Source organism: Hylobates moloch, unplaced genomic scaffold, assembly GCF_009828535.3.
Source record: "Hylobates moloch isolate HMO894 unplaced genomic scaffold, HMol_V3 SCAFFOLD_1, whole genome shotgun sequence".
NCBI lineage: Eukaryota > Metazoa > Chordata > Mammalia > Primates > Hylobatidae > Hylobates > Hylobates moloch.
Genome location: NW_026652276.1, coordinates 167,667,251 through 167,694,842, shown reverse-complemented (window position 1 = coordinate 167,694,842; position 27,592 = coordinate 167,667,251). Strand labels below are relative to the sequence as shown.

At 36.6% G+C, this 27,592-nt stretch overlaps 1 protein-coding gene across 2 annotated transcripts in view; it reads right to left on the bottom strand.

Moving 5' to 3' along the window:
• The window catches only part of CDK6 (cyclin dependent kinase 6), a 233,703-nt gene that overhangs the window by 149,136 nt on the left and 56,975 nt on the right, over positions 1-27,592 (bottom strand). For both annotated transcript variants that reach the window (XM_058424585.1, XM_058424582.1), the window contains exon 2: positions 25,026-25,161. In XM_058424585.1, coding sequence (XP_058280568.1) covers positions 25,026-25,161 — 136 coding nt within the window. The remainder of the gene's footprint in view (positions 1-25,025; positions 25,162-27,592) is intronic.

Here is a 27,592-nt window from a genome sequence, read left to right as displayed (position 1 = left end):
AACAAACAAAAGATCAACTGAGAAAAAACAGATGCCAATGTCCAAAACCAAACCTGAAATTCTTCAGGGTATTCATATCAAATTCTCATTCCTGTAATCACATGTACATTTTTGATCCTTTGAACCTCTTTTCCACTTATATCTCACAGGGAACTTCTGACTGCTCTGCAGCACTTGGTGCATGTGTCCTGTAAGTTTTTGAAGGCACTCTGCTGTACTGATTTGTAGCCTTCTTTAGTCCTGTGAGGGTGTGCGATAAATGTTTACCAACTTGAATAAAAGCCATGTGCTTATTCAACATACACCCTTATTTGACAAATATGCAAGTGATTACCAGGGAAATAGGATAATAACTTTGATAGTGCATAGTGAGCACTACTGAAATTATGCAGAGACATAAATGATTACAATTCTTCATGGAGAAAAAATATATACTGTACTTGGAATGAGGCTCTAGTTGAGGAGAATAAAATGTTAAGAATGAAAGTTCTAGTGAAGAGAGCATTACTGATTCTGGGGTAGGTCAGTCAAAATGAGGGTAAAGTTCAAACTAACGTTGTTTTTAGAGCAATGTACAAGCAAGTATAGTAACTCATTCAAACCAGTAATAAGATGTTTTAAGTATAGGTCTTTATTCTAGGAAATAATTCTACATGAGCGAGAAAAACACATTTATATGGCTTTTGGAAAGTCCACCGAACTAGAATAATAGGAACTTGGTTACAGTCCCAGCACAGTACTAACTGCATGACTTTGGGCAACTCACCACCCTCTTTGGGACCCACTTCCTTAAACATAAAGTGGGGAGAGGCTGGGCTACATAAATTCCAAGGAATTTTCCAACTCTAAAAATGTTATAATTTCATTGATTTGTGTATAAGTGATACCTTCAGGACTCTAAAATGGCCTCCTGAGTAGGTGAAAAATGATTCCTCCAGTTTTGCTTACAATCCTAATTTGTGGATCCCACTTTGATCAACCTTGTCAGCTTCTCAAGATTTCAATTTGGGTTGCCACTATGCCATATTTTGAAAATTGCAAGAAAGAGTAAAACGGGAATGGGCTGAATTTACACGATCTATGAGTCACAGTGATAAAACCTTATTATAACAAGCCATTTCTAAACAAAAGTAACACAAATAAATGAATTTATGTCACAATGTGGAAGGCAAACCTTTTTCAGCATCCGAGTCATCTTTTGAGACCTGATGGAATGACCTGACAGAACAACTGGAATGCTGGTTTTGAAAATGTCTTGTTATATTCACAGTATGATTTGAATTGGTTTTTGCAAGCCCTTCTTTGGCTTAATTCAGTTTTCACAATACAAAAATTTACCTGGCATAAAGGAAGTTTTTAAAAAAAGGATTTAATGATATTTAATGATAGAGTTTTCAACAGCTAATAAGCCGTTCATTCCTAGGTTTTGAGGCAGAACATGGATTACCAGCTAAACTACTACAAGATTTATTTCCTGTACAGACGTCATATTTGATCATTATAAGAACTGATAATAAAAATTATGACTTGGGAGGTCTTCCTATTTTTTTTACAAAGGAAATAGACACAGATTCTAACATATACAAAACACTAACTAGACAAATTCCTGGAGTGCTTTCTGAATTGCCGAGAGGAACAATGCCATATAAAAATTCCTTCGAAATGCTAAAATTCCATTTCTAGTGGTCTCTCATAATCTTCCTTTGTTCTCAAATAAAGGTGTAAAATATTTTGTCACACAAGAAAAACTGCTAAGAACTCTTAAGGTGATGATGAATCTCCTACTTTGGATACTAGATTATTGCTGATATTTTAAGAAGAAAAGAAGTGTTCAAGATACATTTTTGTCTTGAACTAAGTTGGGCTCTAATTCACAGTTGTGTTAAAGTTCGTGTATCATGTGTTAAAGTTGTACATCATACCCTCAGATTTTTTTTTTAAGCAGGATTTTTTCATTGGAGAGAAGATAATTTAACTGGAGACTATCCTAATTCAATGATAACAATACAGAAAAAGTAATCATAAACAGGTAACAATGAACAGAGATCTGTGAGGAAACAGCATAAAAATTGTTATCACATAGGCAGTTTTATTAACTTTTTGCAAATAAATTAGGCTGTATCTTTGTAAAGCACACAGTATATATTCCTCAATGGTTGTAAAGTAAATATTTAGTGATAAGGGTATATTCTCCTTAACTCTGAAAATAATTTTAGGGATGTTAAGCAAAAAACAATATATTTTATGAATGGCCAAAATCTAATGAAAAACTTTTATTTCTGAATCCTATCATTGATACCATGTGGTTTAATAATAATACAATTAAATATATGTCTTCATTTCATTTCTGAATTTATTTTATACACTTAAGAGGATTATAATAATTAAAATTATAAAAATAAATTACCTTAATGGCCCAGAGGGCATGGAAATGCTAAAACATTTATGTAAGTAGGAGTTAACTCATTAAAGAGCACTGACAAAGATATAAAAATTATATTTAATTCTGCTATGGTGACTTAGATGAAATGCAAACAGTCTAATGGGTTGTGCAAGAGTCACAAATCTAGCTCCTGGCTCTATACTTGTGTGAACTTGGGCAAATCATTAAGTAGCTATTTATGCCAGCTGCCTCCATCTGTAAAATAAGGACAATGCTGCTTCCCAACTGCATGAGAATGTCCTAGGCTCAGCTTTGAGAAGTTTCCCTCAGAGTTTAGTCTTAAAAAAAAAGCCAAACCCAATCAAGATATAAAGGTATAGGAAATGTTAAATTTCCTTAAACTTGCAGACTAGACAATGTCTTCCAATGGCATTGCAGAGGTTGAATTATTCCACTGTTCATGAAAATAGTCATGTTATTGATTCACTACTAGGCTTGTGTCTACATGAGAGAGAACTCTGAGGGTAAACAGGGGATAAGTTCTGGTGAAAAGAATGCAGTGAGTCATTAGGACCACAAGTGAAATGAAATGCTATACCAAATGCTGTTGAAACTTTAGGACCTAAAATGAGAAACTACTTTTTCCCATGAGAACTCAGTAATTATCATTTTAATGCATGTTAGGAAAGATTTTCAAGTTCTTGGATGACATGTTTAAACATGAGTGTTTTCAATGAAATATGCCATTTTATAAAATACAGTCACTATTAATTAATGCCAAAACTAAGAGAATTTTTACAGAATTACATACAGACATATGACTACCAAAGCAGTTCATCATGATTGATGTTATTATTCTGAATACCACAGGAGTTAGTAATGATTCGGTGCCTTCCCATGAAGTTCAAGCCAATGTTTTTTTGTCTAATTGGCTCATCAATGTTCACTAAATTGGTATTTTCTCTGCTATTCCTATTTCCAATCCTCTGGTATTCCTCTAGAGTCTACACAATCTTCAGGTAACTGCTTCAACTGAAGCCTGACATTATACGACAGGTCCTGAAATTAGGCCAAAGAAACAATTCTGAAATAATAATGCTTTTTAAACATGAAGTAAGCCTAATTTATTTACTTTCTCCATATTTTCACATTTAACCAAAGAAACAACCTACTTTATGGTGATTAAATCTACTTCTGAACATCAAATTGTGACCTTATTAAGTTATTAAATTATATGCTTCACCTGTGAATACTGAAGCATATGATTTAATAACTTAATGTCATAATTTGATGTTCAGAAGTGGATTTAATCTCAAATAGAATTCAATTACTGATTTTCCCCTAAAATCAGAGAGCAGCAACAAGAGTAGATGAAAAATCATTTACAGTCTACCCATCTATAAGACAAGAGATCCCCTATTTAGTGATTGAGCCCATACTCATGAGGGCTCGCATTTATGTGTACCTTACTGATTTTCCTTTGTGATCTAACATTTGAAAAATTATAAATACTGAATGAGACAAATTTCTCAGAATCTACACATTATTTTGAGAAATATTTTTATTTCTCAATTTTTAGATATACTTAAAATTGCATAAGAAGATTATCTTATTTATTTATTTATTTATTTTTGAGACGGAGTCTTGCTCTGTCACCCAGGCTGGAGTGCAGTGGTGCGATCTCGGCTCACTGCAACCTCTGCCTCCTGGGTTCAAGCGATTCTCCTGCCTCAGCTTCCCGAGTAGCTGGGATTACAGGTGCACACCACCATGCCCGGCTAGTAAGAAGACTATCTTTTGAAATTGGCATCTCTTGCTCTAAGATGGCCAACTAAAACTGGTGCCTCAAGTTTCCCGCCTGACATCATGGCAGAAGTATTGAAGAAAGCTGTCTCTACCTCAGATTTGTGGTTCGTTCCTACTCTCTGCTGTCAACGAGGTAGGGGGACCCCTTTGTTGCTGCTAGTATTGGTCATAACTCCTTCTGTGCTGAGTCAGTTCATGGAATGATATAAACAGTTCACCTGGGAATGGAAACCTTGGGTTCCACCTCTGCTTCACTGTGAGATCATAGACAAGTCCCTAACCTCTGATTTCTGTTTTCTAACATATACAATGAGGGTCTCAGACTAGATAATGTCATAGGATGGGAACGTTCATCACTGACAATCTCTCCAGGCTCTCCTTGGTGATCCTGTCACTTCTTCCACACAGGAAGAGATGAAGTCTCAATAAACACAGTAACACTGTTACTTCTACTCAATTATCCTAATGGTTGCTTCTATCCCTCACTTAAATATTTTAAATGGTGCCAGCATCTTCCTCAGTAACATTCAGGAAGCATCTCGGTAAAATCAGAAAATGATTATTCCCTGCACTGCGTTGTCTTTGGTGCAATCATTTAGATGAACATCAGCTCATTTTCCTGTACTCATCAGTATTGATCATTTTCAGAACTCCTGTCATTTTTATGCCCCCAAAGCAAAATGGTCTCTTTTCAGAGGAGAAAGTTCCAGGTCCACATAAATGAACCCAAAACCTGTTGAAGTTAAAACATGGTAAGAAACCATTCTTTTCCCCCATTCTTTCTGTGAACAGTTTTAATGATTAGTTCAATTGAGTAAGTTGGAACAAACATAATTTCACACAGGACCATCTCAGTCACCCATCCCTCTGTGCTGGCAATCAGACTTTGACTAGACAAAGCCACTCCAAAGCACAGTATGTGCTTACAAAGGTTAGTCAGGACTGTATTTGGATAACAGCAGCTTAATCATTCCAATCTTTAAAAAATAAAACAACGTTTCTGGAAGCCTGTATTTTAGAGTTTCTTTTCTCATCTTGGATTGCCTTTCTCCTCTATAACTGGTTCTCATTTCCCAAAGTCTCTTCTTGTTTGTGCTCCCTAAAAGTCACCATAGCTTGTGGTAAAGAAGGGTTGACAGTCAGCAAGATGGATCTTTCTGGAAATGGAAGCCGTCTGGAGCCCACCAATTTTAACTACTTCAGTTTGAGCTGAGGAGGAGTTTATTGCCGCTCTAGTCCCCTTCCCTGTGGCAGTAAATTACCAACAATTAAGAGAGTCCATTTCCTTTCACCCTCTTGGCCCTACCACTCTTCTCTGCTCTCAGCAAAAACATAAAAACGATCCCCCAAAGGACAAAACCTGCCACCAAGGCAGCAGCACTGTGGTAATTTCCCAAGGCATTATGATTGATAATGATCAGCAGAGCGTGGGATAATAGCTCCCCTTAATTTACTGGTTCCTTTGAAGGGTTAAAATATGGCAGATGTTGATAGCCGACACTCCTTGCTAACAGGAAAGACACATTGCTGTGGGGCCCACTTCTAGGCTTTCCTTTCCCCGCAGCTGTCTGTGTAGGGCTAATTGTATCCACTTGTTTAACCTCGGGGAACGTCTGGAGGGGACCCAGTGCCACAAGGGTACCTTTTTTTTTTAACGGTCATTTCCTCTCTGGTGTAACTTGCATGACAGTATGTGACAAGCAGAAATTAATGGGGACACTGCTGTGCCAATTCCTCCTGAATTGCTGACACTGGCTACAGGCTGCCTGTTTGCCACCCAGCCAAGACCTCACATGAAACATGGCGAGGGGCCCACAGCTCTATTCACCAACAAGCCAGCTGGTCAGTGATGAGAGGAGCTGAAACAATGTGGTGCGCACAAACCAGGAAGAAAATGCTTTACAAACCGCTTCAAACCAAGGAGGTGGCATTTGCTGGGAGTTAATATGCTAGTTTATTTTCCTGAGTGGCAAATTGCTGCAGGACTCCAATCTCCAAAGTGCATTAGATATAAAAAGTATTTCTCTTCCAAAGCCTCCTAAGGTATAAGTTGGGGTGCGGATACCATTCAGGCAAAAGGGAACCACATGAGATTTATCTCCAAGGAGTCTTTTCCAACAGTCAGCTTCCAGGAAGGTCTGGGAGCCAACAGGGTATCTCTTGCCTCTCGCTAAGTACCACAGAGCTGCCTGGTTTAAAAATTCAATGCATGCGTATCTCTTTCACTCTTTCTTGCACATACAAGTGCACATACAAACACACACACAAAAGAACCTCATGTTCAAGCCCATTAATTGCCCACAACGTTTTGCAAGGTTGGAGAATCTGCCCCAACCTTGGCAAAGTCCACTTTCTCCCTTTAATATAATAAGGGATCAAACTCAGCTGGCGGTCACTTAAAAAGGTGGCTCTGTTATAGATTAGGCCCTGCTGATTTAGGCACAGATGAGTGAATAGAGGCATGTAAAATTGTAAAAAAAAAAAAAAAAAAAAGACCCAGCAAAAAACTCACCTAACTATGATCTTGTGTACAACTCAAAAGTCAAGTTTAAGGAGAAAAGGGGGAAAGGCGTAATGGGAAAATTACATTGGTAAGAGTTTTACAACAAATTTCGGAAGCCCTAAGGCCATTTCAAAAAGGCACAACAAACAGGCTCCTCAATTTTGTGGCTGGGCATGGCATGTAGTGAAATTTTGCTGCTCTGAAGTAGTGGAGAAGCTCATAAAAACAAGAATCTATTTAATTCACTTTTTCTTCCATTCAAAGTTTTAACGTGTACCAGTTGATGTGAATCGGCTTTAACCAGTTTCTGGGAAAATAAGGAGCCCTCACAGAAGCCAGGGAATTAGTCAATGAACAAGGCAGGTTTCGATCTAGGTTAGACAGGGCTCTCATTTGCTGGAGAGTAAAAGAGAATAGACTGCAATAACTTAAAAAGTTGTATCAGGTTCACTGTTGGTATTAATAGAAGGAAGATGTATGCTACTACTTCCAGGGGAACTCTTCCAATGCAACATTAGAGTGGTGGGCTCAGGATGGTCATTCTTTGGCCATCCTGTTAAAGGGACAGGCAATCTATCTTTCTAATAACAAATAGGATTAACAAAATTCTCCATTTCAACTGGGCAAGAAGCACAAGACTAGAGGGGGAAGAAATGGAGTATGCATACCCACCTCCACTGGAATAAAGGATCTGGGAATAACTTTGGAGGGGCTGCTATTTCTCTAAATATAATGTGAGAGAGCTACTGAATTTAGGAAAGGTTTAAAATGTTTCTAACCCAGAACTGAAACACAGGCCTGGAAAAACACAAAGGAAGAAGTCATGGAATTGGAAATGCTAAACTCTTAAACAAATACATTTCCAAAATATACTATATAATGCAACCTGAACCTTTTAAAAATGTTCACTGCCAATATAGTCTTTAAGGATCTGTGCTTTCTGATAACAAAGTACTGTAATACTGATTTTTAACTTTTATTTTAGGTTTGGGGGTACATGTGAAGATTTTTTATATAGGTAAACTTGTGTCACAGGAGTTTGTTGTACAGATTATTTCATCACCAAGGTATTAAGTCCAGTACTGAACAGTTACCTTTTCTGCTCCTCTCCCTCCTCCTACCTTCCACCCTTAAGTAGACTCCTGTGTCTGTTGTTCCCTTCTTTGTGTTCATAAGTTCTCATCATTTAGCTCTCACTTACAAGTGAGGACATGCAGCATTTGGTTTTCTGTTCCTTCATTAGTTTGCTAAGGATAATGGCCTCCAGCTCAATCCATGTTCCTGCAAAACACATGATCTTGTTCATTTTTATGGCTGCATAGTATTCCACGGTGTATACGTACCACATTTTCTTTATCCAGTCTGTCACCGATGGGCATTTAGGTTGATTCCATGTCTTTGTTATTATGAATAGTGCTGCAATGAACATTCACATGCATGTGTCTTTATGGTAGAATGATTCATTATTCCTCTGGGTATATACCCAGTAAAGGGATTGCTGGGTCAAATGGTAGTTCTGCTTTTAGCTCTCTGAGGAACTGCCACACTGATTTCCACAATGGTTGAACTAATTTACACTCCCACCAACAGTGTATAGTGTTCCCTTTTCTCTACAACCTTGCCAGCATCTGCTATTTTGTGACTTTTTAATAACAGCCATTCTGACTGGAGTGAGATGGTATCTCATTGTGGGTTTGGTCTGCATTTCTCTAACGATCAGTGATATTAAGCTTTTTTTAAATATACTTGTTGACCACATGTATGTCATCTTTTGAAAAGTGTCTGTTAATATCCTTTGCCCACTTTTTAATTTTTTTATCTTGTAAATTTGTTTAATTTCCTTATAGATGCTGGATATTACACCTTTGTCAGATGCACAGTTTGCAAATATTTTCTCCCATTCTGTAGGGTGTTGTCTGTTTGTTGATAGTTTCTTTTGCTGTGCAGAACTCATAAACTTAATTAGATCTCACTTGTCAATTTTTGCTTTTGGTATCTTTGTCGTGAAATCTTTGCCCATTCCTATGTCCAGGATGGTATTGCCTAGGTTGTCTTCCAGGGTTTTTATAGTTTTGGGTTTTACATGTAAGTCTTTAATCCCTCTTGAGTTGATTTTTGTATATGATGTAAAGAAGGGGTATAGTTTCAATCTTCTGCATATGGCTAGCCAGTTATTCCAGCACCCTTTACTGAATAGGGAATCCTTTCCCCATTGCTTGTTTTTGTCAGGTTTGTGGAAGGGCAGATGGTCATATGTGTGTGGCCTCATTTCTGGGCTCTCTATCCTGTTCCATTGGTCTATATGTCTGTTTTTGTACCAGTACCATGCTGCTTTGGTTACTGCAGCCCTGTAGTATCATTTGAAGTTCGGTAGCGTGATGCCTCCAGCTTTGTTCTTTTTGCTTAGGATTGTCTTGGCTATTCAGGCTCTGTTTTGATTCCATATGAATTTGAAAATAGTTTTTCTCCTAGTTCTGTGAAGAACGTCTTTGGTAGTTTAATAGGAATAGCATTGATTCTGTAAATTGTTTTTGGCAGTATGTCCATTTTAATGATATCGATTCTTCCTATCCATGAGCATGGGATGTTTTTCCATTTGTTTGTGTCATTTCTGATTTCTTTGAGCAGTGTTTTGTAACTTTCATTGTAGAGATTTTTCACCTCCCTGGTTAGCTGTATTCCTAGGTATTTTATTCTTTTTGTGGCAATTGTGAATGGGATCTGGCCTTCCTGATTTGGCTCTTGGCTTGGCTGTTGGTGGTGTATAGGAATGCTAATGATTTTGGTACACTGATTTTATATCCCAAAACTTTGCTGAAGTTGTGGTTAAAAAGCTGCATGGCTTGTCAAAGGCTAGCCAACTATCCACATGTTCTATTTGTGAGTTAGGGAACTATGAATTGTATTTTAAAAGGCAATCCAGCAAGCAGCTGAATATAACACACGCCCAGGCTTCTTAGCCCTTCTTCATGCTTCCTTAGGTCTCTTATCAGAACAAGAAGAATAGAGATCTCTGTTATGGCTTTCCTGTGGCAAGTAAAAGACAAGGCGATGATTTTCCAGTCCATTTCCCCTGGCAACATGCTCATCAATCACCAAAGGCTAGGACTTTGTTATTTTGGCTGGAGGCAAAAAAGCTTACTGGTTTCTGTCTTAGTGAAATGGGACTCTCCTTTAACCTGTGTTTCAGATTAGCATCAGGGCTTGCTGCCTCCACCTTAAGTGTATCTGCTTTGATGGCATATGGGCTCACAGGACGAGTCTGGAACACAGCAATTTTAGCTACTACAGAAACGATTTGGTCTGGGATAAAAGCTATTTTTTTAAAAAATGTGTTTGGTGGCACCAGTTTTCTAAATCCAACAGGGGCATTACCAAAACTATGGGTATTTATCTTTCTGCAAGTGATGTGTCCTCAGCAGTTTTCATTTACTGTTATCCATACTGGTCTATTTTCACCTTCATACTTTCAAAAGGCCACAATAGGATGGAACAACAGACTTTAAGGCAAAAAAAAAGAAAAAAAAAGAAAAAAGAAAGCTTAAAAAAAATAAACATACACACAAATTCCCTTTGTTTGGCGTCACGTTCCCCTTTTATCCCATTTAATTTGAAAGAAATGTATATATATTGCCCTTGAGTGGACAGTGGAGTTATATACAAACATGTTGCTGTATGGCCATGCACATACAATGAAGATTGCTGTTAGCACTTCAAGTCTCAAATTGAATATTTTGCTTCAAGAAAAACTGAAACTGGAAAGACATCTAACACTGCTTCATTAAACCAATTCTACATTCATAATATCTTATCTATTCATGGACAATCTCCCTGTACCTGCCAATCCAGGATTTTAAAAGTATTGAAAGCCTAGAGATTGTTACAGAAATCCCTGTACCAGTACCTGTCATTGTAGTAAAAATAGGCTTGCAACTTTACTGTATTCTATACACAGACATTAATTTTAAAATTTGCTACTCATAGCAATTGCTTCCATTTACAATCAAGTGAAATTTCTCCATAGCCCAATTATACTATTTAATGGTAAAATGTTTGTAAGATTAAAGGAGATAACAATGGTGTCAATAAATCTCATGAGAAAACTTATCATATCATTTTTCCTAGTCCCGCAATGTTTGCTATTTTATCAATATCATCATTAGTAAACATGTACTGAATGTTTTTAATGTATACACACTGATTATTTTACAAAACCTGTCCCCTTGTGTTGCCTAAGAGCAAAGGAGGTGATACCATGTTGTTAATTCTTATGTTGGGCTATAAAGAAAAGATTCAGATGTGAGAACTTCAACTTTTCTGTAACAGAGGGCATTCCCCAATAAGATGTATGTTAAAACACCCTTTTGTTGGATTATAAAAATATTGGGTTGAATTATATGAAACTGCCATTTTTGTAGGGCAAAACCAGTCAATTATTGGGAATGTCAAAGGGTTTTAATGTTGTGTGACACTAGCTCATTGTAAACAATAAATTATAAGGAACCCATAATACCTTGACAGAGATATATACTGTTAGTAATTTCATGCTAGTTTTTTAATATATGTATTTGAAATATATTCCCAAAATGGGATCATATTGTATATATGCATTTCTTTAGGCAATTATTCTTCAATAATATGAGATTTTTTGAAAAATCATCCTATGAGATGTATTCATTTCTTTAGATAAATTTTCATAATGTATTTAATCATCCCCTATGGTACATTTTTTTATTGTTCATTTCTCTAATTATTTGGGAGGTTGAGCATTTCTCATGTCTACCAGCGTTCTGTATATAGGTACATCTTTGCAAATTTGTTCATTTTCTTATCCATATCTAAATTGGGTAATCTCCTTTTTCTTAGTGGTCTGTAACAGCTTTTTATATATTAAGGATATTAAACCTTTGCCATACTTTTTGCAAATATTTTATCATTTGCTTTTTAGTTTTATTTATAATATTTTAAGTTTAAAATTTTTATAGTCTAATGCATGAATCATTTCCTTTGTGATATTTTCTACTGTTTTGCACTCAGAAAACTCTACTCCCAGATCTGATAAATATTTGTTTACATATTATTATATCATTTAAAAAATTAATAATAGCTCTCTCCTACACACATACCTTTTGAAACTATAAAGTATTTAGACTGTGTACAAAATATAAAACAGGCCACTTCCGTGGTATCCAAAGCTGAAAGTGTTGTCTTCAGCCTCCTAACCAGCACTAAATGTTACTAAATCAGGCCTGTTTCTAGCAAAATTTACAAGCAAACTCAGCTGTCTTCTTTTCTAAGGAAAATTTCCTGCTGTACAAAGGGTTACCTCTGAACAGTATCTCCATTATTTCACTCATGACTCCATTCCTAATTTTCTGTTTTCTGGCAGCTGCTCTCCAACTTACAAATAATGCGTGTCTTTGTTTAGAGTTCCTTAAAAAAACTGTATATTCTAAATGTGGAAGAAAGCTCAATTTATTTTACTTTGAAACCTGAGAAATCAATAACATGAACCATATGTTAATTATAGAACTTGGTGATAAATAAAGTAAGAAGTCCAGTGAAACTGTGGAGAAAGTGATGGTGGAGTTGAAACAGAAAAGAAGTCCTTTCTCTTGATGTGTGATGCTCTCATAAATCTCCCCACTTGGGAGGATACCAAAATGCAACTCTTTTTCTTAATTCACTCTAATGTAATTTGTGTTTTACTTCCTTCCAAGTTCCCAAGTGTTTTTATTAGGATCTTACAGCAAAGATAAGACGCATATCATGGGCTGTTAGTATAGTGGCAACATTAAGAAAAGATGATGTCAAAGACAAAACTTAACTGATATTTATGTCCTTCTGTGGTGGTTATTTCGATTTACATAGTTTTGTACTAAAGATATAAATCAACTCATCTTTAGTTTCTGGTTGAAATATTAAAGGATTTGAGGTTTACAAGATCAATTGCTATGATCAGAGTAATAATCATAATGGGGGGGACAAGAATTAGCAATGTAATGTTTCAGGCACTTACACTCAGCATAATCACATGCTTTTTAAAAAAGCACTTTTTTTTGGTTTATTTATGGTAAATAAATCTCTCCTTCTTTTTTGTGACCCATTCAACCAATTCTCTTCCTGTGATCACCAACCTATTTCTTCCCTATTCTTGAACCCCATCCTCCTGACCCGGAATATATTTTGGTAGAGGAAGGAAGCAGAGGGAAGCAGGGCCCTCACTCATAGCTTTTATACCATCTTAGTCTCAACAAACATTTCAAGTCTTCAACTATGAGTAATGGTGAATTTCTCAGTTCCAGACTTAAATATTAACATATGATATATTAGTGAAATTAAAATTTTAACAAGTGTTTATTCCATACTAACCGTCTTCACAGAACGTCTTTTTTTTTTTTTTTGAGACAGAATCTCGCTCTGTCACCCAGGCTGTAGTGCAGTGGCACAATCTCGGCCCACTGCAACTTCTGCCTCCCGGATTCAAGCAATTCTCCTGCCTCAGCTTCCCAAGTAGCTGAGATTATAGGCATGTGCCACCATGCCCAGCTGATTTTTTTTTTTTTGTATTTTTAGTAGAGACGAGGTTTCACCATATTGGCCAGGCTGGTCTCGAACTCTTGACCTTGTGATCCACCCACCTCGACCTCCCAAAGTGCTGGGATTACAGGCATGAGCCACCGTGCCCGGCCTAGGATATCTTAAATTGAGGATAGCTATTTCCAGATTGATCTAAATCTAATTGCTTAATAGTAAACTTATCTTTTAATGTTGCAGTTCCTAAACATTATTTTTATGCCTTGCAGTCCCCCAATCTTTGCTACATTTGGTTTAACATTCTAATCTAAAAGTGGTGTGACTATACTACAGTAGAATGATAAATATTTTCTTTGGTTTTGGCCAAGAAAGAAAAAATTAACAAGTATGGCCAGTGACAACAGTGAACACTGATAATATAAAAATCAGCAAAACTGCTAGCTTAAATTTGCTAAAGGCTTAGAATGACAATTAGAAGAAAATTAGATTCTGAGTACTCATGGCTTTCAATATATGAGCCTCAGAGTACTAGGTTTAGCCACATTGGTGTCAGCACTAAAAACCTATGACTATGATCTATTTAAATTTCATATAGTTTTGGTTCCTTACCAATAAAACAGGAGTAGGAATTCTGACCCATTACACTTGCAGGTCTGGTAATGGTTTACTAATTTAAGACCCTAGAGAACTGTGAAATCGTTACTGTATATGAAACAAATAGCAACTTTCAAAGGTCAAATCATGAATGAGTAATGAACACTTTTTTAAAGGAAAGATTTCTGTGTGGCTTAAAAATTTTTAGTTGGAACTTTTAGTTGGAATTCTCCTATTCCTAAGCATCTCTTTAATTTATATCTCCTATTAATGAGTAAGTATTTTTCAACAGAACATTTTAAGGAAAAAAACAAGTTTCGTACATATCAATGACGTTAGTGAAAGCACCACACTTGACTTCACCTGGGCTTAGATTGCCTAAACCTACTGATTGGCTGGGGTTACCAATGCACAGGCAAGCAAATATTCCAGAGGTCTGAGTCATCTCATCTCAGAATGTAAGGGAGATGTTTTTCATTTCCCACTGTGTCATATGACACACTGCAGGGGGTGTGGGGGGGGCAAAATATGTCTTAAGCCGCAGTGTCTGGTGGCACCAGAGGGTACTTATTAGAAACTCCCTCCTGAGACTATGTTTGACAATGAGGAATCAGTTAGGGCAGGATTGTCATTTTAAGTGAGCACCCCAGGTGGGTGATTCACTGACCACACTTGGAGAAACAGAGCATAGTGTTTACAAAGCCTTTATCAACCCTTTATTAGATGGTTACTCATTTTTGCAAAAATCTGTTGGGTTTAAAAAAAACCTGTTGGGTTTAGTCCATTTTCCAGGCATCCTAATTAATCTAACCATTACATAGTAGTAGCCAAGGTTTATTTGTCTTTTTTTTTTTTTTGAGGCAAGGTCTTGTGCTCTGTCACCCAGGCTGCTGTGCAGGGGTGTGATCATGGTTCACTGCAACCTGAATCTCCCAGGCCCAAGCAATCCTCCCACCTCAGTCTCCTGAGCAGCTGGGTCTATAGGTACGCACGACACCACCCGGCTAATTTTTGTATTTTTTGTCAAGACAGGGTTTCTCCATGTTTTGCCATATTGTCGAACTCCTGGGCTCAAGTGGTGCGTCCTCCTTGGTCTCCTAGAGTGTTGGGATAACAGGTGTGAGCCACTTTGTTGAGCACCTAGCCCACTTTGTCATTTCTGACATTCAAGGAATTCTCTTTTACTCCCTAAACTCAAAGTGTCACAGTGCCCAGATGCTAAGTCCTTGATTAAATATATGAATCCATATTCAGGCCAACCTCTCCTCCTCATTTGATTTACCGTAAGAATCAATCTTTCAGGACAATTTTGCTCTTAGAAGGTGATGATGAGGAAGAGGAAGAACAGAATGACAGTAACTACAACATTATTCTACATGCTGAAGACACCAGATTCTCATAACTGGCACTATGGGGTTTGCAAGGCTTCATTATACAACTTTTCGTGAAAGCACATATACATTCAACAAATATTTACTAGAACCAGTAATTACTTTCTTAACTGCAATGAAAGGATTGTTTAATTTTTTCCACCTTGCTTAGGAATGAGGAATAAGATACTATCTCAGATAACTGATGGATACCTACTTTGTATGCCTTTCACTAATTTAAAATTTTGTAATGACAATACCGCAAATTGTTGGCAACTGCTCTAGTAGAATGGTCCTTTTTTTCAACTTACAAACTCCACAATACATATGGGCATCTGAAATTTCTGGGTAAGAATGATAAAATCCAAATGAATAAATATAGTATAGTACTTTAAAGATTTTAAAAAATAACATTCCTTTGAAGCTTCTAGTTCTCATGATGGGAATGGGGAAGACAGCATACAATTGGGATATATGGAAAGCAATTTTAAAATGAAAAACATGTTTCAATACAAAATTATTTTTTAGATATATACTCCTGAGATATGAGGATAGGGTCTAACATTCATGACATCCATCAGTCTCTTCATTGAGCTTAGTTCCCCATTCTTGGTATAAAACATATTTAAGCGTCCCACCTTGGGGAAGAACAATTTCTGGAATTCAGTTAGTATTTTTGGAATTAGTCAGTACTATTTTAAGGAGAAAATATCTTATAGTTTTGGTAGGATCAGTTATTGGTTTTAGACTATGTCTAAACCAAGCCAAATTCTCAGCTACAACATAGATAATCTCAGAATCCCGGCCCACCACAGAGAACTGAATGCGCAAGTGCAAAGTCAATGTGCCGAGATATGACATACCTTCAGCTTATTTTTCTGTAATATAAATATTTAAAAATTTTATCCTTGAAAAAGTACCATTTCCTTGCTTGTACAATGGTGGTACTGATGCCTACATTTCTGAGTTAATTAGAAGATAAACACCTAGTGCAGTTACAAACATGTGTTTACTGAGGATCCCCTATGTTCCAGGCAGTATGCTGGCCCTGGAGCTAGCACAATGGACTAGAGTCTTGACTTAAAGTCTCACCTAGTTGGGAAAGATTAAAAAACAAACATAAAAAACAAATGAGATAATTTCAGCTAAGTGCTATGAAGAAGAAGATAAAATAGGATAATGTGGTGTAATGTGATAAACTATAACTAGATGTGGAGTTGTAGCTGAGAGGGTCAGAGAAGGAATGATGAAGACATGGCATGAGCTAGAGGGTGTGGAGCATTCCAAGCATATGAAAAATCAGCACAGACACATGCCGAGCTAGAAGCAAGCTGGAGGAACAGAAAGAAGGCCACTGTGGCTGGAGAACTGTGGGCCCAAGGAAGGATGGAGGCAGATCAGAAAGGCAGGGGGTGGGGAGCACTAGATCATGTAGGACTTCTGATTTTATTCTATAGGTCATAAGAAACCACTGGAGCTAAGTTTTCAGTAGGGGAGTTAGAGAATTTTATTTCTGCTTTAATAAGCTTCCTCTGGTTGTTATACAGAGGATGGTCCATAAAGCGGCAGGAGCAGAAGTGGTGTGTTGAGTTCGGAAGCTGGTTGATGGGTTAAACTAGAGCCTATAGCAATGAAGATATTGAGAAGTAGTCAGATTGGGGATATCTTTTGGGGATAACACCAAAAGCACTTACTGATGGATTGGATGAAGATTGTGAAGGAAAGCAAAAAATCAAGAATTATGCCTAAGCTTGGGGCTCAAACAACTGGCAGATAGGGAAGGCTTGAGTTGGGCAGAGGATTCTTGGTCAATGTTTTACATGGTTAGCTGACTATCTGTACTAAGGGCATGTGGGAGAGGTCAGGCTGGAGAATAGGTATTTGAAGATTCTGGACTAAATGACATCACTTGATTAGAAAGTGTAGCCAAGGAAAAGAAGAAGGCTGACAGTGAAGCCTTGGATGTTCCAATGTTTAGAGGAAGAAGAGCCGAAAAAAGAACTGCAACCAAGGAGTTTAGCAGGGGCTAAATTTAGATGAGAAATATCCTTCCTTCTACGCAGAAGAGCACTCTGCTATCTGTTGCCATGGTGATATAAATGGGTATATACTACCTGCAAGTTTTAATGGACTTTGTAAACAGATTCAATGCTTAGGGTGAGGAAGCATTTTCTAAAGAGATTCTAACTTATCTGTTATTAGCTGAATCTAAGTGAGTCATTATTTATTTAGTGAGTCAGTCTTACAGTACCTTTAGAAAGAAACTAGCTTTTCTTAAACCCATATTTCCTATCCCCCTACCACCACTATCAACCCCCTGTACCCCACCAAAAGTTCCCTTGGCTCTGCATAGCTCTGCCCCAGCTTCCTTTTAGTCCCTGGCTTTAGGCTGTCTCCAACCTAAGTCCCAAGATTCTTTCATTTTTCGTTCTGCTGCTCTTTTATATTAATGTAGCTTTTTATAGGATTGGAGATTTTTAAAAACCCACTAAATAGCTCTGTTATATTTGTTATTAGGATATCATATACATGCATAATTCTGTCCTCTTTCTCTTCTGATATTTTCAGCTACGATAAGGGTTAGGAATTTGCAAAAGGATTTGTTTCTGAGTCTTCAGAATCTAGACTGCATAAAAATGTTCTCCTTTAAGAAGTTCCTTGAGTTACTGAGTTTTCCCTTGGAATGAAAGATACTTGAAAGCACAATATGTATGCTTCTGATTGGAGCAGGGGGAAACAAATGGAAATTATTAGTAAGATCACACTGAAATCTTACTAATTAGAAAGACTACACTGAAGATTTTATTTCTCTCTACACTTTAGATCTGGGCTTCTGAGTTTAGTAGTATAAACTCACACAGTTGTTAGAGCTCACTCACTCTACATTTCCCCCTGAATTTGGAATATACTCAGTATTGACTCACTATTCTTCCATCCTTCAAATCATCTCTCCTATTCCACTCAGTGGTCAGCTGCTGGCACTGCTTTCATTTATCACCGTCTACTCTCAGGCTGGCTGCTTAATTTTTGCTTAGCAGTATAGTCTTTAAAAAAAAACCCCAAATCTCAAAACTCTTACTATGTGTGGGGGCAGAGGGGTGCAGAGTGGGGAGGGGCAGTAAAGTTGTGGTTTCTGTGGAGAAAATATTTCTTTGGAGTCAAAAGACTGTATTAAAAGCTCGTCTTCCACAGAATATAGGTCACACTCCTGGTAAAAGTTTGGATGCCTGTTTTTTAAAAAAACAGAATGTCTGTAAACACCATAGTTAATATACTATAAGTGATATACTTTGAATAAGGCATAATAAGGGTCTACAATGTGCATAAATCAACTAGGTAAAACATTATAATAACCAATCCTGTAAAAAGCTACATTAATGGAGAAGGGCAGAAGAACTAAAAATGAAAGAATCTTGGGACTCAGGTTGGAGAGAGCCTAAGGCCAGGGTAAGCTGGGGCAGAGTTCTGGAGAGTCAAGGGATGCTAAAGGTGGGAGGCTGATAGCGGTGGTGGGAGTTTGTAGAGGGGTAAACAGTGAAAAGAAAGGATATAGAAAACATAGGGTCTTGAGTGCCAAGAAGAAAATAAACTGGGAAACCACGTTGGCAAGTTAAAAGCCTTGAAAGATCTACTATACTGTGAGGAGTGAACTATTTTAAGTCAAATTGCTGTAGGTTAAGGCCCATCTTACAGTAAAAGATGGCATCACTGATCTATAAGGTCTTTTACACCAGAACTATGTTATTCCAACGTTCGGCTTTGCTTCTTTAAAGAGATTTTATTGAACAGTCCTCTCAGGTATCTTTCACAAATGTACTTTCTTTTTAAAATTATTTCCTGTTACTACGAAAAGTGGTTTGCATCAAATATCAGGAGAGATGTGTGTGTGTGTTTTAAAAACATGGTCTATTCAATTAGTGCAGCTATGATATTAGATTGAAAAAAATTTCCTTCCAAGATCTTTATCATTATGGTAGAGTATTTGTTCTTTGAATTTCTTGCCTTGTTTTTGGGATCACCTTATTATGCAACATCTGCTCTGAATTTCAAATGTGATAAACAGAGTATGAGTGTCAGTGGCAGATGGCTAATGACCAGCAGCGACAGGGCATTCAAGCCTGCCTTGTTTTCTGGGAAGCGATATTTTCATGTTAATTTGCTCTGTGTCCTGCAAAGATGAGACAAATCACCTGCTCGTAATTCAGGCAAAATGGAGACCACCAGGAGCTGAGAGGGGCCATGGCTTGATTCCTTTAGGAGTGAGAAGAGAAGAAGATCTGAGAGACTTTCCTCATCTGCAGTATAGGGACCAGTCAGTCACTTTGCATTATGTCAAATTGAGAAAGATGAATCAGCCCTGGGCATCCCATACTGACATCAGAGCCACTGTTTACTGCAAGCAGATATTATTCATGAAAACAGATATTTCCCAGAGGCAAAAAACAGGTGCTATTAACAGTGTGTGTCAGTCTCTGAAGTCTGGGTTTTGTAAAATAAACCTAATAGTGTGTTTTATCTCTTACTGAAAATATTACAACCAATAGAAAACTCTAAGAAACATTCAATTGAAGATAAAATGAAATCTAATTCACAGAGAAAATGACCCACACAGACATGAACCCGCAGCATTTCTGGCCCTCTCAAGCTCTATAGAATTCATTTATCATAAAGATACATAAATAAAAAAAATTTTATTCCAAGATTGAATCATCAAAAGAGGCCATATGGTCTTGAGCTCAAAGAACCCTGTCCTATTTTAGAGGCTGCTGTTCTTTTGTGTGACCTTTCAGTGCCTCAAACTTGTGAAACTATATTGACAATTGCATCAAACATTTTTTTTATCAAACATGTTACATGCAGTTTCATGCACAGAGTGTCCACAGAATAATTCTAGGTTTTCAAAGAGTTTATAAAATAGTTGAGAAGCCAGGTCATATCCTAGGAAAGATTAATGTATTATACAGATAAGTCTAAATACCAAATGAATGATTTAGTAAAACAGGGCATTACATTTGGAAAAGCCTGTACAGGAGAATATTTTACATAAGAGTCTCTCTCCATCTATATCTTGCTGTGTACAGTTCTTTTTCTGGGCGGCAGTTACAAACGACTATGAAGAATGGTGAGGAAATTTCTTTACAGTTCTTTCTGACCCTCTCTCATAGGATGGCAGATGAAAGGATGAAAGAGAAAAATAAAAATCTGAGAGCTGTTTTATTTTTCTCATAAAGCTCCATAAATGGAAGGTGATATATAAGCATAGATACTCTGAATTTATCATGTACCCTAAAAGAAAAAATAACACAATCATTAAGGTGTCAATTATTGCCTCATAAATCTCAGCATAGAAACCCAGGAAGGCAATATTAAATCTCAAATGAGCCAATAAAAATTTAATAAAGATGGCACTGAACTCCTCCACAAGTAAACAGACCCAAAGATAATATTCTGAATTAGAAAGAGGAAAGCCAGATATGTCAACAATAAGTCTATGAGGGAAAATTAGAATATTTGTTGACTTCACAGGACAGCAGCCAACAGGCTGCTTTATGCAAATGTCATTGTCAACCAAGAACGGATGCACCTAAAGGACATCAAGAAAAGAGGTTAAATAATGTGATGAAAACCTCTAGATGAAGTATGAATGTGATTTCTATGTATGCTTATTTTTTTTTTTAGAATAAGGTATATTTAATGATGTTGGAAAGAATCACCTATGATTTTATTTTATTCTCATGAACTTCTCAATGAAAATTTTCAGTTCAGACCTATACTCAATGTACTTTATTAAAGTCCCACATGAGCACCGTGCAATAATTAGAGTTTCCCCAATAAGTTTACCCAACTCTCAACCTTTATGAGTACTTACGGCTTATGGTGTGGTTTAATGTCTCTTTTATTTTTCGAAAACAAATGGCATTTAAGTGCACTTCAAAAATTGTTATGTGATACAAGTAAGTTGGAAAAATAAGATCATGGGCTCTTTTCTAACAAACGTGTTGATGAAATGATAAGCAAAATGATGTTACCCCTATGATATCTAGTAAGACACCATGGAGCATCCTAGTTTTATCCAAGTACTGCCCAACTAATGCAATTTATGTCCTGAATGTGCATTAGAATATCCTGAGTTTCAGTGGCCTGTTAACTGGTAAACAGTGCCACAGAAAACGCGGCACTGGGTAGAGGAAAATCCCCTGAGCTTAAATGATCTTAGATGAGGTCTTGTTTTGATTTTCTATTTTATATATATTTCATGTTAAAATATCTGGTCAGGCATGGTAGCTCATGCCTGTAATCCCAGCACTTTGGGAGGCCAAGAGGTGGGCGGATCACGAGGTCAGTAGTTCGAGACCAGCCTGACCAACATGGTGAAACCCCGTCTCTATTAAAAATACAAAATTAGCCAGGCGTGGTGGCCCGTGCCTGTAATCCCAGCTACTCAGGAGGCTGAGGCAGGAGAATCGCTTGAACCCGGGAGGCGGAGGTTGCAGTGAGTTGAGATCGTGCCACTGCACTACAGCCTGGTGACTCTGTCTCAAAATAAATAAATAAATAAATAAAAATAAAATATCTTAGATATGTGACTCTGTCTCAAAAAATAAATAAGTAAATAAATAAAAATAAAATAGATATGTGACTCCGTCTCAAAAAAAATAAATAAAATATCTTAGATATGTATAATTATTTAACAACATGATACGTTTTAATCTATGCAAGACAATGTCAATATTAATACCTATGATTTGGATCCTTTGAAAAGTAATTTAAGTACTTTAAAAAATAGTTTGGCACAATATAGATTGTGCTTACTTATACATAAGTAGTCTGTTCTTTACTTGAAAATACCCCTAAACTACTTAAATAACCATACAGAATGTGTACCACAGGCTTGTGTTTGCATTTTATCTCTTCTCTTATACTCTAAAGGTCCTTCAGAGCAGGTCCTCTCTTTCTCACACCTAATTCAATTTTGTGTCCCTGAACTGCCTAGCACAGAACCCTCCCTGCACAGAGTGAATATTCAATAAACACCTGTATGAGTATAGTCAGAGAAGCTCTTATTGCAACAGAGCTTTCTATATAATCAATTTCTTTGTTCCCAATAGGTTGTTCAGAATAACAATATTTGCTTGATCTAGTTATTAAGGCTTCCCATAAATGAGCCTATATAACAACAAAATATTTCTGTTCTCTGGCTGTGTGCTTTAAAATTTCAATTAACCAGAATTCAGATTCTCCTACTTAGCAGCTATTTATTCTGCATTCCAATTCTTGAAAACAAGTCAATCACAGAAACAAAAGATACAAGGGTTGATTAAAAATAATTTTGTATCAGTTATATATTCAGCCTAAAACTATTCATTTGATGGTTTTATTACGCTTTTAAATGATTATTCAAGTCTTCAGCAATGAACTTAAAGCATCACAAACACTCAAATTATTTTTTAAAAAACCTTATATTTAATAAGGAAGGAAAGTAGGTTAGTATAGTTCAGAATTTTTTTTAAAAAATTAAGAATGAAGATAAAGGAGTCTTCTAATTAGCTTTTAAGTTAGCAAAAAATGTTCGATTAACCACTAACATATAAATTAACTGCCTGAAATATTTCATTTGACTATGGTTTATTTTACTATGAAAACATCAATACACCATTAGCCACAAACCTTCAATAACTAGAGCCCCTTGCCCCCAACTCCACCTCTTATCTGCCAATTTGGATCAAGGGGTGCTGATCCTAACGGCTGAAGAAATTTAACAGCCTCCAGGACAATCCCTGTTCAACACGGAATGAAGTGACATTCCCTTTCCTGGAGATAGACAAAAACCTCAAAAAAAAAAATTAACTTTTAATGTCACCTTGTTCAAGAGCTTCTGGCAACAAACACCCCCTTCCAGCAAGCCTCCAGCTCCATCCTGGCTCAGCCACTGCCCCCTGTCTTCTCCTCCCCTTTCTTACTTTGGTCCAATATCCTAGGAGAATTTAATGTAATGCTCAAAAGATCTATGTAGGTGGTAATGTAAGATATAAAAGATCTATGTAGGTGGTAATGTAAAATATAAAATATATGGTTGCCTCATCCGTCTGTTTTTAAAAAAAAGATACTGCCCAAATAACTTTGAACTTTGAAATGTATCAGAAAATGTCAATGATTTTTTGATAGTCTATGTTTAAAGCCTTTGAAAGTCATTTTAAAAATAATTTTGAAAATACTTATATCTAAAGAAAGCTTGACAGCGTGTCTTATTTACTCAGTACCTATAAATCATTGTGTAAGACACTGTCAGGACATGAGGATGATTGAATACATGAGATATGTACATTAAAAAATCTCAATTAAAGGTAGAAAACAAGATAAAGAGGTAGAGATATGTAGAACAAGTGTTATAAGGCACGTGAGATTACATCCAGCTATAAGAGTTGATCAAATGGCATTTGAGACGGCACTTGAAAAATTTAGGTAGATAGCTGGGTGAGAAGGAGCAAAAGAAATGGCATGAGAAGGAAGGCCACCAAGGTGGAAAATCACAGATCATACTAAGAGAATGGTGAGCAGTCCAATTTGGCTAGAAAACTGTATAAGAAAAATAACTATGCCCTGCTCTGCATGCTGAACACGGGGTTTCTGACAAACTCATAAAGGAGAGAACTAAAGCTTCAGGGGTGGAATAGAATGCCAGAGGAAAGAGGGGTGCACAGACAGAAGATGGCCAAGAACAGGTAACTATCAGGCATACCTACATTTGGAGGGCCTTAATGTCCTTGAAACTGCTCAGGAAGAAATGGGACTATTATTAAGCACCAGATTCTTTAATGAGAGCCAGATGGGAAAAAACATAATATTGATCTAAAACAAAAGGAATAAATCATTCAATATGTCAAATTCTAAATGTATCAGTCAGTATCTGAGAACGTAATTTAGCTATCACTAAAGACATTTCTTACTCTGTTGAGAAGATAAACTATTTTTAGCTATTAACTTCTATCTAGAATGATGGTGAATTCTATAACTCATTTCTAAACAATGAATGATAAGGCAGGAGTCTGTTTAAGCTACCTAATTCACACAGACAAAAAGGTTTTCATGAAGACCCGCACATGATGTGTATAAATCTAAAAGATCTACCGGGAAGTTCAGTTAAGCAGAATGCAAATAACAACAAAACTTTATCAGCAGCATTTTCCATTAGACTTAAAGGTAGGAAGAACTTCCAGTCAATATACTGCATCTAGTTGACTGACCTCAAAGGGTAGAAAGCATGTCTCAATCATCTTTGAAAACCAGGAGTTTGGCATAGTATCTGGTTACTTAGGCTTCCATATATACATTTTATGAATAAGAAAAATGAAGAAAGAAGGAGGGCCTCACAAGTAGTATTTCAGATTCACATAGCATAGGTTGTCCTAGAGTTATTATACAATCATAATATATAATGTGCTCATGAATAATGTTCAAATTATGTCCCTCATAGACAATGAACCATCAGAAAAAGACTGAGCTATACTTACTAAACTATGTTTCCTAAGGTCTAAGAAAATGTACAACTAGATATTTTTAAATAATTTTAATATGTATTAGAACTAAAGGTTTTTTTTCCACTTAGTTCTAAAATTAATGGACTAGAATACATATGGCTGTACTTTGAACATCTCACTTAGTTTATGAACTGGAATATATCCCAATCTTTGAACATTTTCTTTGATTTTTTTAACTATATACCGAATTCTAAAAGTTGTAATTCTGGCAATTTTCATAAGGAAAGAAAGCCATTGCTTAACAGACTATAATAGTCGACTGCCTGATAAGACATGAAGATGATTCTTGATACCTTTATGGTTTCAGTGGGCACTCCAGGCTCTGGAACTTTATCCAAGTAAGTGGTCAAGTCTTGATCAACATGTTCAAACACTAAAGTTAGTTTGGTTTCTCTGTCTGTTCGTGACACTGTGCACACATCAAACAACCTAGAAGAAAAAACAAAGAGGTTAAGTAGGTGGCAATAAGCAAAGAAGTAACCTGTATGTTTTATACATATTGCTCAATTTGGTCTCATAATAGAAAAGAAAGGCCAGTGTTGATCATTTCTTGTGGTCATATGTAAAGATATCAAATGAGATCTGATGCTTGAATAACAACATGAAGTTCAGGAGAGGGGCACTCAGAGCGTGTGGTTAAGCATGAGAACATCTATAGTAACAATGAGAAAGCAACGCGATTGGAGCACAAAAACGCTTGGAGAGTTTCCTTAGTTAGGACCTTAGATAGAACTTGCCAATGGGGATAATTTCAAAAACTTGATGTCTACGCAAAATATGTTTCTTCTTAGCTCACAGTTTGAGAATTACTAGAGATAGATTGAGCATCCTTTGGAGATGCTGAATGCTGTTATCAAGATTTTCCTGGAATTTAAGGTGTCACAACCATGTCTGTGAAAACAAATATGATGGAATATGGAGAAATTTAGTTTATTTCTAAGACAGCCCTCATCCTGCTGAGTCAAATCATTCCCCGGAAAGGGCATACATTCTTAGCTTTTAAAATTCCAATACCATGTTAATCAACATTGTAAAATTTAAACATTTTTTTTCAGGGGTAGGGGGACCTGCATTGGTAAACTACATTGCCCTGAAATAATAAAGCAACAGATTAACAAATGAGTGGGATGGGTGAATCCAGTTTCTTCCATAAAAATCTTAAAATAAGTCAAAATTTAAGTTTTAAAAACTAAGGCTTCCGGAGTCAAAAGAATATTCAAACCAAAGGACAAAATTTCCTTTAGTTTCAACCACAGTACACTATTTAGCACAACAGATTCTCACCGAATGTTTGAAGAATTAAACTACCCATAAACAAGCTGTAAGTACATTTCTTAACAAGAATGTAATATAAACACTAAGAAAAAGCTAATAAAATACTATTCATATTTTTAATTTTTTCAAAAAATTGAATAAATGTCTTCTTCAAAGAAACTATAAATGTGCATAGAGTGCAGTAACTGATGCACAGGGTTGACTATCAATTATCCTGCTTATATATTACCTCCGTTAATTTTTTTTATTATATTTTAAGTTCTGGGATACATGTGCAGAATGTGCAGGTTTGTTACATAGATATACAAGTGCTATGGTGGTTTGCTGCACCCTTCAACCCACCATCTACATTAGGTATTTCTCCTAATGCTATCCCTCTCCCCTTCTCCCACCCCACAACAGGCTCCAGTGTGTGATGTTCCCCATCCTGTGTCCAAGTGTTCTCATTGTTCAATTCCCACCTATGAGTGAGAACATGCAGTGTTTGGTTTTCTGTCCTTGCGATAGTTTGCTGAGAATGATGGTTTCTAGCTTCATCCATGTCCCTACAAAGGACATGAACTCATCTTTTTATGGCAGCATAGTATTCCATGGTGTATATGTGCCACATTTTCTTTATCCAGTCTATCATTGATGGGCATTTGGGTTGGTTCTAAGTCTTTGCTATTGTGAACAGTGCTGCAATAAACATATGTGTGCATGTGTCTTTACAGCAGAATGATTTATAATCCTTTGGGTATATACTCAGTAATGGGATCGCTGGATCAAATGGTACTTCTGGTTCTAGATCCTTAAGGAATCGCCACACTGTCTTCCACAATGGTTGAACTAATTTACACTCCCACCAACAGTGTAAAAGCATTCCTGTTTCTCTACATTCTCTCCAGCATCTGTTGTTTCCTGACTTTTTAATGATTGCCATTCTAACTGGTGTGAGATGTTATCTCATTGTGGTTTTGATTTGCATTTCTCTAATGAACAGTGATGATGAGCTTTTTTTCACGTTTGTTGGCCACATAAACGTCTTCTTTTGAGAAATGTCTGTTCATATCCTTTGTTGACTTGTTGATGGGGTTGTTTGTTTTTTTCTTGTAAATTTGTTTTAAGTTCCCTGTAGATTCTGGATATTAGCCCTTTGTCAGATGGAGAGATTGCAAAAATTTTCTCCCATTCTGTAGGTTGCCTGTTCACTGATGATAGTTTCTTTTGCTGTGCAGAAGCTCTTTAGTTTAACTCTATCCCATTTGTCAATTTTGGCTTTTGTTGCCATTGCTTTTGGCGTTTTAGTCATGAAGTCTTTGCCCATGCTTGTGTCCTGAATGGCACTGCCTAGGTTTTCTTCTAGGGTTTTTATGGTTTTAGGTCTTATGTTTAAGTCTTTAATCCAGCTTGAATTAATTTTTGTATAAGGTATAAGGGGTCCAGTTTCAGTTTTCTGCATATGGCTAGCCAGTTTTCCCAACATCATTTATTAAATAGGGTATCATTTCAGGTTTGTCAAAGATCAGATGGTTGTAGATATGTGTCATTCTTTCTTGTTTTTTTTTTTTTTTTTTTCCTTTTTGTGATGGAGTTTCACTCTTGT